The 14165-nt window shown below is 42.4% G+C and overlaps 1 protein-coding gene across 2 annotated transcripts in view; it reads right to left on the bottom strand.

Annotated features, from left to right (window-relative positions):
* Positions 1 to 7257, bottom strand: part of LGR5 (leucine rich repeat containing G protein-coupled receptor 5) — a 99071-nt gene extending 91814 nt beyond the window's left edge. For both annotated transcript variants that reach the window (XM_064449564.1, XM_064449571.1), the window contains exon 1: positions 6797 to 7257. In XM_064449564.1, coding sequence (XP_064305634.1) covers positions 6797 to 7014 — 218 coding nt within the window. In that variant the 5' untranslated portion in view covers positions 7015 to 7257. The remainder of the gene's footprint in view (positions 1 to 6796) is intronic.
* Between the last annotated feature and the right edge of the window lie 6908 nt (positions 7258 to 14165).

Raw genomic sequence — 14165 nt, 5'->3', positions numbered from 1 at the left:
AGGACTTGGGTGTACTTGGTGGGTGAGGCAGAAGGATCGGGAAGTCCAATGTGTACCTCAAGGGGATTTGATTTTGGGTGAGACCAGCCAATGATTTGAATTGCATGTTGTTAATTGCTATCTAATACTGTATGTCATCACCTCTATGGTGGCCATACACCATATTGATGGTATTACAGTAAGAATCACCTAGATTAATGAAGAATGGACTTTGATGAAACTGAGCAAAGTGCAGCAATGATAGAACTGGACAAGCATAGCAGCGATGAACCAGAACTGTCTTCAGCATGTGACAATCCAACACCACACACCACCTCTCCTGCCCGAAGGACTGCTATGACAGATGAAGCCCAAAGTCATGGACTAAATGAACTCAGTGGACATTTTAGAGGTATGGCCCATAGAGTAAGGGAATGATATCTGTGTGTATATATCAAAAGACAGGAAGGTGGTGGTGATTAATTGGAATGTCTTGGAAAGTGTGGGACCTGGGCATGACATAGATGGTATAGAGTAAGGGGTAGATACTGTCCTGGTTTCAGTGGGGATAGAGTTAATTTTATTCCTAGTAGCTGGTAGAGTGCTGTGCTTTGGATTTAGAATGAGACTAGTGTTGATAACACATAGATGTTTTAGTCGTTGCTGAGCAGTGCTTACACTAAGTCAAGGACTTTTCAGCTTCTCATACTGCCCTGCCAGCGAGGAGGCTGGAGGTGCACATGAAGCTGGGAGGGGGCACAGCTGGGAGAGCTGACCCAAACTTGACAAAGGGATATTCCTTACCATATGACATCACGCTGAAAAAAAATACTGGGGGGAGCTGGACGGGGGGTGCGGCTTCTGCTTGGGAACTGCCTGGGTATCGGTTGGTGGGTGGTGAGCAATTGCATTATACGTCGCTTTTTTTGTATATTCTTTTATCATTATTATTATCGTTTTCCCTTCCTTTTCTGTCCTATTAAATTATTTTTATCTTTTTTTAACCCTTTTTTTTCAATACTCTCCTCCATCCCACTAGGGGGGAATAAGCGCACAGCTGTGTGGTGTTTAGCTGCTTGCCACATTAAACCATGACAGGACTAAAAACAGAGTCACCATGAGTTACTGTTATACATAGTCAAAGCTGTTAATTGTCTTAGTTTTGTGCATTTTTTCATTTTGACCTTGATTCCAAGATAGAGATCAGGGTAGCACTCCTTTGACAAGTAAGAGTAACATAATTTCAGGCCGTACCCCTCCCCAACTACATTTATTTCTTTTATAATTCTCCAGGCATTAAATTTCTTGCATCTGATCAGTAAAATTGTAGACAAGTTTCTCAGGCCTTGTCGGCAAACAGCAGAGAGCATGTAGCATAATGATTTGCCACTTCAATTGCTAAATCTCTGAGGAGTAAGCATGCTTTGATCACATCTCATTCTTTTTAAAGATGTTAGGGTATTTTCTTCTAACTGAAGTCTAAAGCTGTTTTGCTATGTCAAAAACACCACATCAGTTTTCTCAGAGCCAAAGGAACCACACCTTTTTTACCATGATTTTTACTGGGAAAATAATGAGATCTGCTGGACAGTTCAAGGAAGGAAGTCAGGGAAAATACCAAAAACTGTATTATTCAAGACCATTTAAATAACCAATAGAGAATTAAGAAAGCAGTGCATGCAGATGACATATTATCTTGGCCAACAAACAGAATAAAAGAAAGCGATCTGCACTGCTGCAAAATTGGTAGCAATTTTAAGCAGTTGAAAGACAAATGACATCGGAGAAAAGACTGGGTTAACAAGGGAGCACTTGAGGAAAGTCTAATCTCTGCTGGCATGCTGACTGGGAAGGTCAGCCCAGTGCATGCGTTCTCAGCTGGAGTCAGGCTCCCTCTGCCCAGCCAATTGTCCTATGCACTTCAGATACCAAACCAAACTGAAGGTGCCTTCACCCTGCCAGCTCCTTACAATCTACCAGCTTAAAGACAGCTTCCTTTTCCCTGTCAATTTATGCAGCGTTTCCACAGAGCAAATGCTACAAAGGAGAGAGGTAGTGTGTGAGTGCCTTTTTTCCCCCCTTCTGAGCAGCACAAGGCTCTTTAGGAAGCAGTGTAAAGAGTTATTTTTAGCACTGTATTCTCAAGTGGGAAGAGTGACATTCTCTTCCTAAATACACTTTTAATCCAAATTTTCCACAAAGACACTAACTTTGAGTTGACACATTATGTTTTGAAATTTAAAGCAAATCCCTTGGAAAGTGGCAAACATGAACTTTAAATAGTTTGTTACTTCTTCAGTTTTTATGTACCTCTAATTTGCCTGTAAGTACATTTTACCTTTGCATATCTACTATTGCCATGAGTAGAGAGGAAATGCTCTGTTTTCTTTTCAAAAGGGATATTTAACACTAAATTCTAAATCCAGGACCTGGATTCATCTTCATCCTCAACTGGGACAAGACTCAGATTATTAACTGAAACCACATGGCAATCATTTCATTTATTTCAAGTAGAAAGGCGCAAAAATGGTTTATAAAGTCTGGAGCTATGTAAAGAAGCACTTTCTAAGAAAAGGCAGACTTGATCTCTTTCAAAAAACTATGGTCATTCCCAAGATACCTTAGACAAAGGTGCAGACAAGACCTGAGTTTTCACTGTTAGATCAGACTGACTAAAATAATGCAAATTTACCCCAAAGGGTTGGGCTTAATGCTTTTGGGTATTCCTGACACAGAAACAACTATCGTTCTTATTTCAGAAGTATAGTTACTTTCTGGCAATATACTTTTTAACCTTCCAAAAGTAAAAAAATTTTCTTCTCCCAAATTCTTGGGTTTTTTTTTCTGTTTAGTAGTTTTAAACACTTTCAGATACCCTACAGAGTTTTGACTGTGCTCTGCAGCAATATTTATCATCAAATACAATATTATGGCAATGAATGAAGCAGAAGCCCAAAATTTATTTGAACATCAATATGTTAAGAACCTTACAATATACACTGATTTCTTCTTCACAGGTTTTCCTGTAGTACTATCAATGTTATCACAGTTTTGAAAAATAATTTTTTCTTAATCAATTATTTCTATGAAGAATTAAAACTTATATGAATCAGATTTTCCCAAATGTTACTAAGCAAATTTATAATGTACTCATAATTAAACTTTTTAATGCAAATATCACATATCCCAAAATAACTCATTTTCACCTGTGTATAACTATAATGTAAAAGGTAATGTACCATACGCTGCAATATTTATACCTGTATGCGTGCATGTCTATGTCAGTCTAAGTACATTATAAAAGTATTCAATTTAATATTCCACTTAAAATATTCCACTAAGTTTATAATTGAGAGTTTTAATCACAAAAAATACAGCGTCTGAACTGTTACACAGCCCTGGCATTTATAATAAATTTACTTTTCTGTGCTATCCAGGCATGTAACAGAGACCCTCAAAATCTTCAAGAGCTATCTTCTATCTTGTCATCACATGAGATATGAAAACAGATTATTTTAAAATACTCATTATACTAAACATTCTTGAACAGGAGTTGCCAGATTTTACAATATTTTTAATGAGCAATTATTTAGGAGGAGTAGAGTGAGCCTGTCGTTGAAGAATGGAGTTAGGATATGGCATTCTGGCTTTAATTACTGGCTTTGTCATAAACTTTACCTCTAACTTTGAGCAAGCCCTTCTTTACCTCCGTTTTCCACATCACAGTAAACAGCAACAATATTTCACTAACTCACAGGCTTGGTTTGAGGATTAACAAGGGTCCCATGTGCAAAAGACCTGTAGATCCTGGCTTCTTCTTTTCACTGTGTACTGATAGGCAAGTGAGATGTTCTTAATTTGAAACAGGGACACAGTGCTGCCCTTCCTCAGCACATGGAATTCACATTTCTGTCAACAGGAATTGTATTAAATACATTGAGTACATGATTTAGCCTAAAATGAAGAAAAAGGAATGGAAAGAAACTCCTGGATTCTCCTTGCCTGCTCTTAAAAAGTCTACCAGTTCATGGCAGCAGACATATAATCATAAATAAAAAGATTTTTGATGGAAGGCAAGAATTGCTGATGGGGAATACAAATGAGAATGGAGAAATGTGTAACAGGTCCATCTGTAGACTACATTTAGCTCTGCTGCAAGAGCACCATCACAAAAAATATGCAGAATTCAGTTACCATAACATATGCTCCGTACACATTTGTCACAACATAAACCAAACCTTAATGGCCTCGGCATTTCAGCTTTTCACACAATTTCCAATGCACACCAAAGAAAATGTTTACTTTTTTTTTTCCTCTATGCAAGTGTCCAGATAAGATAAAAATGACAGAAATGTAGAAAAAAAACTTTAAAACTTTAACAAAAGGTAGCACCCCAGACTGTTTTTGGCCATATATATCTACTGTGCAAGAACAGAATCGACTAGAGAAGACAGGTTTTTCTGCTGGAATGAGGGTTAATGTGAGTACACAGTTTTAATCTCCTACTTTGGTCTGAAGTAAAAATTGTCACAGTGCAGAAAGACATTTATGTTTTTCTGCGGGGGGAAAAGCCAACCAGACAAAAATAAGTCAAGGAGCATCTGGTTGGCCACTACCAAGCTCAGGGAGGCAAACATCTCTATAACAAGCAGGCATGCTTTAAAATTTGCCATTGCTTAGCCATCTGCAGAAAATGAGACTTGACAGTTCTTTACGGAAGGGAGGCAAGAGCTACAACTCTGCATAATTAGGCAATAATTAATCAATCCAAGGATAACAGCCTGGTAAATTTGGAAAAAAAGTATGTGTATCTGCCTATGTATATGAAACAGCCTTTTATTCTGTTATACTGCATGTTTTTTATACTGTTACACTGCCTGTATGCAGCCTTGGTCATTTAAAAGTCTGCCTGTCCCACAGCGGGGTTTTTTTTACTTCAGTACGCTACTGAACAGCACAGAATTCTTGACTGGAGAAAGACATTCCCCTGCTGAAGGAGAAGAGGATTTAAAAACAAAAGTGCGAACCAGATCACAATCCTACCAAGAAGCAGGTTACTGGAGGTATATATCTTTTCAACAGCAGAAGACCACAGCAGTGGTATTCGTATATCGTCACGCATGTTTACGTTCTCTTTTTATTCATAAAACAGTCAAACAGTGGGTTCTCTGAAGTTTTTACAGTTTTACCATTCCTCCAAACAACCATGAATTTAGGGCACCTACTTCTTGACATAGGATATGTACAGCTTAAGCATGCCTTTTTACCTTCATTATCTATCTTTCTGCTTATGACTTTCCAAAGCACCAGAAAAACATTGTGTCTTGGCGTATACCCACAATCCTGACCTGCTACTTTTCAAACCAGTGGCAGACTTTGTATGTGTCTTAAGGACTGTATCTTTACTACGTATAGCCAAAATTTCGCTCTACTGTAAACGGTCATTCAGTAACACTGACTCCTGGCTCTTAACATTACTAATAGCTTTGACTTTGATATGTCTATGATAAAATAAGCTAAAACTTATCAACAAAAATTTCAGAACAGTATTTACATGCATAATATTTAGAAAAGTCTTTCAGCTGCACATCCTCTTTCCAAACCAATGCTACTTTCACTAAACTAAGCTTCTCCTAACACACACGTAGTACTTCATTTCTACCTCGCCTATGCTGTCACATTCATACTTCTCTTAGAAAGGCCATTTCTAGTTTAGTTTCATCTACTTTCTCAGATGCAACATGTTTTACGTCCTTTGAAGTATGGTATTAACAGAGAAGTGAATTCAGAATTATCACTTTAATGCCCCAGACACACAACTCTGCGAAAGCATCTTTACAGTAACCATAGTAGCAAGCATGTCAACAGCACGTCAAAACATACAGATGGACAAGCACATAGAGAAACTGACATGCTGTGCGCTGGATACGAAGGATAAGTGTTAACAAGCTACTGGCCATGCAACCACAAAGAACTGTATTTTCATATAGCAGTGAGGAGGGCACGGAAGTAACAGTTTTAGGGCACCAACACTTCCAACACGTGAAACCCAGAGAATCTGAACGACGACCCTTCCGCCAAAAAGAAGCTAACAAAGAGGAAGTTTCCCCACGGTTTTTGGGTGGTTTTGGGTTTTTTTTGTTTTGTTTTTGTCCTGGTTAACACGAAGTTTCTCCGTCCTCGCCGTCCCCGTCCCGGTACCTACAGGCTGCAACTCAGCGCGCCCGAGATGCAGAGGAGTCGCCGAGCACCGGAGCCCGGCCCGGCGGAGATGCCCGATGAGGCGGGTGCTCCGGGGCAGCGGGAGGGCTCCGGCGGGGCCGGGTGTCCCGGTCCGGGGGCACAGCCACCTGCCCGGGGCCGTCCCCGGCACCGCACCGGCCCCTGAGCTCGCTCGCTTTATTTATTGCCTTTCCTCAGCCCGAGGGGAGATCTGTTAAAGATTAAATCAGCAGCAACCGCAGTTCAAAGCCCTGTCCTGGGAAGCAAAGGTGAAGATAACGTCCCTGCAGATCTAATCGAGTTTCTGCTGTTGCAATCGCTTTTAATTACCCTCTAAACGGCACATCACACAGTGATCCTCCAGGCGCCGGACGGGGCACCGAGATAGCGAGATACCTATAAACGCTTTACAACCCGCCCGCTGATTAAAAAGCGATTAGAAACTTATTTGAAGTCGGGTGTTTTCTATAGGCAACGCACCGACCCCGCCGCGCCCCTCCTGTCACCGCCGGGGGCCGGCCCGGGCCCTCCTGCGGGGCCGCTGCCGCCGGTGCCCCCTCCCCGGCCCGCCCGCGGGGGGCTGCCCCACACTTACAGGTAGGAGGTGAAGACGCTGAGGTTGGCGGGCACGGCCGTGAGCCCCAGGTCGGAGCAGTCGGCGCGGACGAGCATGCCCTCCTGCTCGCAGCGGCAGGGAGCCGGGCAGCCCCGAGGGCGCTGCCCGCCGCCCCGCGCCCCCCGCCGCAGCCCCGGCAGGCAGAGAAGGAGGAGGAGGAGGAGAAGGAAGGCGCGGGCAGCGCGGGATGTCGCCATGGGGCCCGGGGGGTACCTAGAGATGCGGGGCGGCCGCTCTCATGCCCCGAGGCGTGGCGGGGGGGGGAAAGGCGGGCGCCCGTCTGGGCTCGGGGAGCTGCTGCTGCGGCCGCCGCCGCCGCGCCGCTGCCTGTGGTAGCATCTCAGCTTACACGCTGCTTTAAAGCCCTGGAGCCGGCACTGCGCGCCCGCTGACGCCGCCCCAGCCTTGCCCGCCGTAGCGCGGCGGGCCCTGCCCGCGCCGCCGTACGGGCGGGCGGGCGGGGAGGCGGGAGGCGGGGGAGCCCCCCCCCCCCGCCTCCCGCCTCCCCGCCCGCCCGCCCGTACGGCGGCCGCCCCGTCTCGGGGCTCGCCTGAGGGCGGTGATCTCCCCTCAGGGCAGGGGCGCGGGCGGTGGACGCTTCTGGAAGGCGGCGGGGCGGGCGGTTGGGCAGCGCGTGCGGGGCTGGGGGCGGTTGGGGAGGCGGGGGTATGGTGGTCCTGAGGCATTGCGGGGGTGTCTCTGGGGTGGTGGGGCAAAGGCTTGGGTTGCTCCTAGGCCTAACCCCGGCCTTAATTACGGTCAGGAAACCCGCCCGTGGGTGAGCGGTCCCAACTGTGGGCTGGCGATGGTCCTCTTCGGAGGGGGGGATCCACTCGCTTCCCTCGCTCCCACGCGGTTAAATCGCAGGCTTGCCAACAGGCAGCAGTTTTCCAAAGGAGACCGAGTGCCAAGGGAAACTGAGTTCGCAGCGAGGCTGATGTTGAAAGCTCCTGAGCTGTCCCTCACCCAGCTTCTTGCCAGAGGTTTCCACTCCTCAGGTTGTGTGGAAAGCGGCCCTCACGCTACTCTCCTGTGACTGAGTATGCCAAAGCCATTGGTGAGGGAAAGATGAATGTGGCAATTTTTGAAAACCTTTTTTCCTACAAATGAGCTTTCAGTGCGAACAAAGTTGGCCACAAGCTCCAGACTTACGACTAGCTACGGCTAGTAGCAGTTTAATAACCCAGTCCCAGCCCAGTTCCTGTTTAGACTGGTGACTACATTGTTGGTCAGGCTACTCGGTATGCGTTGGAGAGCAAGGTTTTCTGCTATACTGTCTTTGAATCTACAATTAAGTCTGAAATGAGAGCCTAATGAAAAGGCCAGCAAAATACATGCTTCTACCCAGTTTATAATCCCTATTCCCACCTCTGGACCATCATTTGATGTAATCTGAGCTGCAGAAGGATCTTGTACTGGAGCTCAAGTGCTTTAAAATAATAAAAAAGGAATCTGCTGTCTGGCTGGTTAGGCAGGCCAGAATGATTTGTAAATCTAGGCCTATGGGGCTGCTTGGAAGCTTTTCCCCAAGCATCACCTTATCCTAAGCTAATAAAAACAATGGCTGAAAGCATAGATTGTCCGGAAGAAATGCCTGAGGAGAAAAAACCTGCAGGAAGCAGAGTATTCATTATGTGCCATGATATCTGTCCAGGAGACCTGTTCCCACAAGGGGGAACAGGAGACCTGTTCTCCCTTAGCCATGTCTAATATCACCACAAAGCAGCAATACTTTCGTCACTGAATTTCATGGTTTTTAAGAAGTTTCACACTGTGCTGAATAGGTACATGCCAATGGTTTGATAAATTGTGGACACTCTACTTCCTTCTAGGGTAAAATAGTTTCTATTAGGCATCTGTACTGTGTGATATTAGAGTCCTTAATGTGCACTGCCAAAAGACATCAGAATAATTGTAGTTAACAAATAAGTAAATATTTTTCATAACTGTAGTGAAATAGTATTTGTATAACCTCAGGCTAATGCACACATATTTTGTTTGTTCTAGAAAGCAAAGTGTATACTGTTTGTTCATTTTTTGTTGAGGATTTATCAGCTTGAGCAAGATATCTGAAGTTAGACATCGATTAATTAGTAGTGAGCGTTTAACTGTAAAAATTCTCCCTTGAAAGTTGTTTATTTTGCATGAATACATTTGTTCAGCTAGTGGCTTTTTTGAAGCATTTAATGTACTTCAATTTTAAAGATTTTTTGAAAGAAGAGTAGCTTGAAGATTAAAATAAAGATTTGGTAGGAATGGATATGGATAATTCCTACCTTTATACATTTAAATTGGACTGTACAGTTATTTCCTTTTCATGTCTCTCATAGGTCTCCGGTTCTCCATAAAGAGAAAAGGAAAAACATCTGTCAGTTTGGTAGCGTCTCTGGGAGGTGCTGTTAGTGTTCCAAAAGGCCATTGGGACTGTAAGACTTCCTGCAGGTTCTGACATCTCAGCATAATGTCCTGGTCACTTGGAGTGACATCCAGGGTAGAGCCATCAGTGGTCTTCGGCCTTCATCAAGGTAGTAAACACACCCCGTAGGGATCTCAGCAGAGTGCTCTCTTGAATCTCTTCCCGTCTTCCTGATACTCAGGCAAAACCACCTGTTTTCTGAGCGTGATATATAACATGATGACAGTACCGCCTCAGGTTTATCAGCATAAAAGATATCTTTACGGAATGTTACGTACAAAACCAGAATGGTATGTTGTGTTATATAATGTTAGCATGCAAAAAGCGTACCGATTCTTATGTCATGAATGTGCAGCAGATATATATTTAACATGCAACTTTTAGATTGTTACTTACAGCATGACAGATTTTAGACTTTATGTGAAATCTGATTTTAAAATACAGGGCTGTAAAAAGAAAATCAGTATCCAAAATATTCACTGCCACTTCTGTTTAATAAGCTTAAGCTGGGTTAATTGATTTTAAAAAAGAGTGTGGCTAAAGCATTTAACAATGGAAATTTATGCTTAATCCTGAAATGATAAGTTGTCCCAGCCAAAATGGAGATTAAGGCAGAAAAGTTAACAGATCCTGCACTAGCAAAGGTAGCAGCTAGTGCATAAATATTAAGGCAAGTCCGATACAGCGCCAAAGTAAAAAGCACAGCAGCAAAGGACAAGGTAGTTTACAGCTGAATGCAACTTGTTTTTCCCTTTCCTGTCTCTGGATGAAGGGTAAATTCTTAGAAGGCAGTACAACTCTGTGGTTAGGCTGCAGAGAAAATAAAGCTCTTGTGCAGGGTGGGATTTCTTTTTCAGCCCATTTGGAGAAGAAATTCTTCATTGAATGTGTTGAAGTCATTACATTGAAAGGGTTCATTAGGCAAGTGTGAAGCTCCGCTAGCCCGTAGGCTGTGCTACTGTAGAGCAGTACTGCAACTGGCCAGTGATCTGTGCAGAAGGGTCCGTTCCTCTTTGCAGGATGCCTCATTTGTCCTTTTATTCTGTCTAGCCCTGGAGAATGGTGCGTCTTTTAAGACTTACCGCTATATAGGGTTTTTATACATACAGCAGAAGGCTATTTATAAACTGTCTTCATTTGATTCCATATTTACCTATCGGTATACGGTCACATTCATTTGCATTATGTATCTGTCATGTTTCACCGAGGATCTTAAGCTAACACTTGCATTTACCTCACTTTATTAAGCCATGCAATGTTCTTCAGACCAAGGCAGGTAACACCATTTCTGTTTTACATAGTGATAAATGTTGGTATCTGAAATGTAGGATGGTTAGGGCAGAGTCACTCCTAGAACCAGAAAGAAATACAGGAGTTTTAATCACCCTGGCTGAGTTTACCACATGGTAAAGCTTTTCAGTCACAATACTATTGTGGATTATGTGACATCAACTTGTTTTTGTTTAGGTTTTCATGCTATTCGAGGCACGCTATGTCATGCATCTTTAGCAATCGTCTTTTTATATTGATTCTTTCATTTGGCACACTGCCACCTAGCTGCACTCTTCCCTCAACAGTTCAGTAGCTAGTGTGATAGAAGGACCAAGATGAAACATTTGACAGGTAAGATTTACTTGGGTTCATCTGAAAGGTTCTTCAATAGTCAGGTTGCCAATGTGAAGAAGGGACAAAAATAGAAAAACAGTAGTAGTATTACTGTTACAATTCATACAGTGACAGTTGACTTATCCATATAATTTTGAAGCAACTGCTGTCATGAACATAATTTTTAGTTTGAAAATATCTGATAGTGAAGCTTGCAGCATTAGTGGAAAAGTCAGGATTACCCAGGCACACTTTAATAGCTAGGCATTTGGGAAAAGAAACAAGGGAAAATGTAAATACAAAAACAAAAATGCAGGTTTACTGAATGTTTGTTTGGAGGGAATGAAAGCTGATCATTACAGTAATTCTCTGTTTAGGAAATAAAATCCATGTGTTAGAGTGAAGATGTGGAAGTAAGCTATATGAAGAGAACCTTCTCTTATTTTGAGTTGAGGTGGATGTGATATCATTTAGGGAATTACAGCCAGGCTGCAAAAGCATTAAGTGGATATTTCACCAACATAGGGACTTTGTGCTTTAAACAATACTTTAAGTGATGCTTTTTAACTCCAGCGTTTACTGGTCTGTTACCTTATCCTTGTATGTTTCACTTAAAGCTAAAAGAAGAAAGAGGAGAACATGTAAGCTATGTCTAAAAGTACATGAAGAATGGTAAGTCATTAGATGAGGTGTAATAACTTTTATCAGAACAGCTGATATTTGAAAGCACACAAGAGCTTTCTTTTTGGCTCATCAGTCTTTTTTCTCAACCTATATCTAACTGGCCATTCAAAGCTTGTCTTACTTGTAGCCCTGGAGAATCATTTCAACTGGTATGATACAGTTTCTCAAGAACTGTGCCACGCAGGAGTGTGGCAGCAAGACAGGTGAGATCGACTGTAGCCTTCCTCTAGTCAGGTGTTTATATTGTGCTCTTAACTGCCTACTGATAGTCAGTAAATCATTGCAACAAGTCTCTGAACTGATTTGTCCTGTTTCTACATGCACAGAAAAACACATAGTAGGTTTGAACCCAAATGGCAGGTGGGCTCAAACATTTCTCAGAAAGGACTGAAAGAAGGATGTGAATTTTAGAATGATATGTAGTGATGTATGAATCCATTTATCTGTTTCCTGAATTGCACAGTCTTGGGACCCTACTTTCTCACCCCACAGAAGTAATCGATAACTACTTGTTCCATATAATAGCAGGTGTCAGAGCCAAACGTTTAAAAATGCATTACTGTGCATTATAGCACAGTAGTAAGAGCAAAGTGCTGCTGCATTCTGTGGTGCTTGTCAGTGAGACTTTGAGGAAGGTCTCCAAAATACTCCAAAATGTTCACTTAATGCAACAAAAGTTCAGCACTCCCATGGAAAATCAATACCTCCACATCTGTGAGGAAGTTAACTCCAGTTCATAGAGGTTTTTTGGGTTTTATTTTTTTCCTTAACACTTGTAAGACATAAAACCTTTGAATATGTGTGCGTGTGGAGATGCATGATGTGTTTCTGTGTCCTCAACATGCTGTGGTGATCTGCATTCTTCTCTGGGTGAAAGACAAGAGTTGATACATACCATGTGCATGCATAAAGTCATTTCTTAATTTAGCAGCTCATATAGAAATTCTGTCCAATTTTTTCATCCTTCTCTCACTGTGCCTGTGTGGCAAACACCCTGGGGTTCCTGAGGTTTTTGAAGTGTATTTGCATGATACTGTATAATGAGCGATTACATTGTTTTGTAGTTGTTTGAAGGTCACAGTAATGTGTTTTTTTCCTTCTTTTTTGTGGTGGTTGTAATAGTTTTAGCCATTTTGGGATCAGCTGCCATGCAAAAGGAAGAAATGTATCTAAGAAAGAAGCACCTAATTGTGACAAATTGTCGGAAGGCTTTAGATGTGGTGTAATACCTTGTTTTCCTTTAAATTCCTGTCTAGAAGGGGGGAAGGGTCTGTATTTTTATTTCTATTTCTGTGTATTTGGCTGCTGAGGTGTAAGCACAGAAAAAGCAGATTTCTTAGCAGAGACAGAAGTCAAGAATTTTTCATTAGTAAGACCAAAAGATTTTAAATGCCTCTATCATCTTGATAGCGGTGCTTTTCTTATTCTTGACTAGGACTTTGGAAAAATCAAACAGCAAATACCCTATAGGGCTTCATTTTTCAATAAGTTTTTGAAAACTATTTGCATATTGCCCAGTGCAAAATTAATCAACAAAGCTTTTTAGTACATACTTAATCAGAACAGATGTTAAATGTGTCCATGTTTCTGTGGCTCATATGCTTTATCCTCACTTTGTACCACGGTGATAAACTGGCAGGATATGTTATCCACCTCTGCTAACTCTTCTAAGTTGATGCAGTCCCATCTGCAGTAATGCAAAATGACACATAGGGAGAGAAGGAGCAAGATACAGGTCTTTGACCTTCAGCACATGCACAAAGCCTCACCAGAGCCTGCCAGAGACACAGGTCATGTAGAATGCTTATATGGATGTACAAGAAATGCTGTTTCTTCTGCATGGCTGGCAATCATGCAGGGCCCCTGCTGTAGGTGGAGGGAGTGAATTGGTCGAGAATTTGGACAGAGCAATCAGCAGGAAGGAAAAGTGGGATTATGTGCCTACAGCTGCCAAAGAGCTGAAGATAGAAGGAGCCTTATGCAAGGGAGCATGGAGCAAAGGGAGGAAGAATGATTACAGCATGGATATTTACAGGAAGGTGAGAGCAGGTGAGTTGGAGGAGCCCTTGTATTTGAAAAAAGGGAATGGGGACACTCAGGACTAATACGAGGTTTAGAGCCAGAGAATGACAGGGAGGTCTTTACAGAGGAGAAGAGGGAAAGTGGCCCACAAAAAATTTGCAAGAGATGGGGCAAGAAGTCTTGGTACCTGCAATAAACTCAGCCAGTTGAAATACACAACTCTGAAGTTTCTATGCCCTTTCTTCTACAAACACTGCCCCTGATAGTGTTAATACTCTGTGAATTGCTATGTATTTGCATTAAATGTTTCTGAAAGAAACAGAGATATTTCTGGACTGAATGTCAGGATCAGGGCCTTATGTAACATTAACATGTTTATAACGTGCATTGGGTTGCTCTTCTGTTCCTTGGCAAGGTGGTTAGTTGACTTGAAGGCAGGCATGTTTATTTTGGGTTGTGTTTGCCTTTGAGGCAAGCAACTTACTTGAAAGTTTTATGTTTATAAATTCTACCTTACAGAGTGACAGCATAGACCCATAACATGCAACACCTTTACAAAGTGGGGAGCAAGGTATTGCATCATTTAGCTTCACCTGTCATCATTGAAGACAAAGAGGTACC

Source organism: Phalacrocorax carbo, chromosome 1 (assembly GCF_963921805.1).
Source record: "Phalacrocorax carbo chromosome 1, bPhaCar2.1, whole genome shotgun sequence".
In the NCBI taxonomy this organism is placed as follows: domain Eukaryota; kingdom Metazoa; phylum Chordata; class Aves; order Suliformes; family Phalacrocoracidae; genus Phalacrocorax; species Phalacrocorax carbo.
This window is presented reverse-complemented; position numbering and strand designations above follow the sequence as displayed.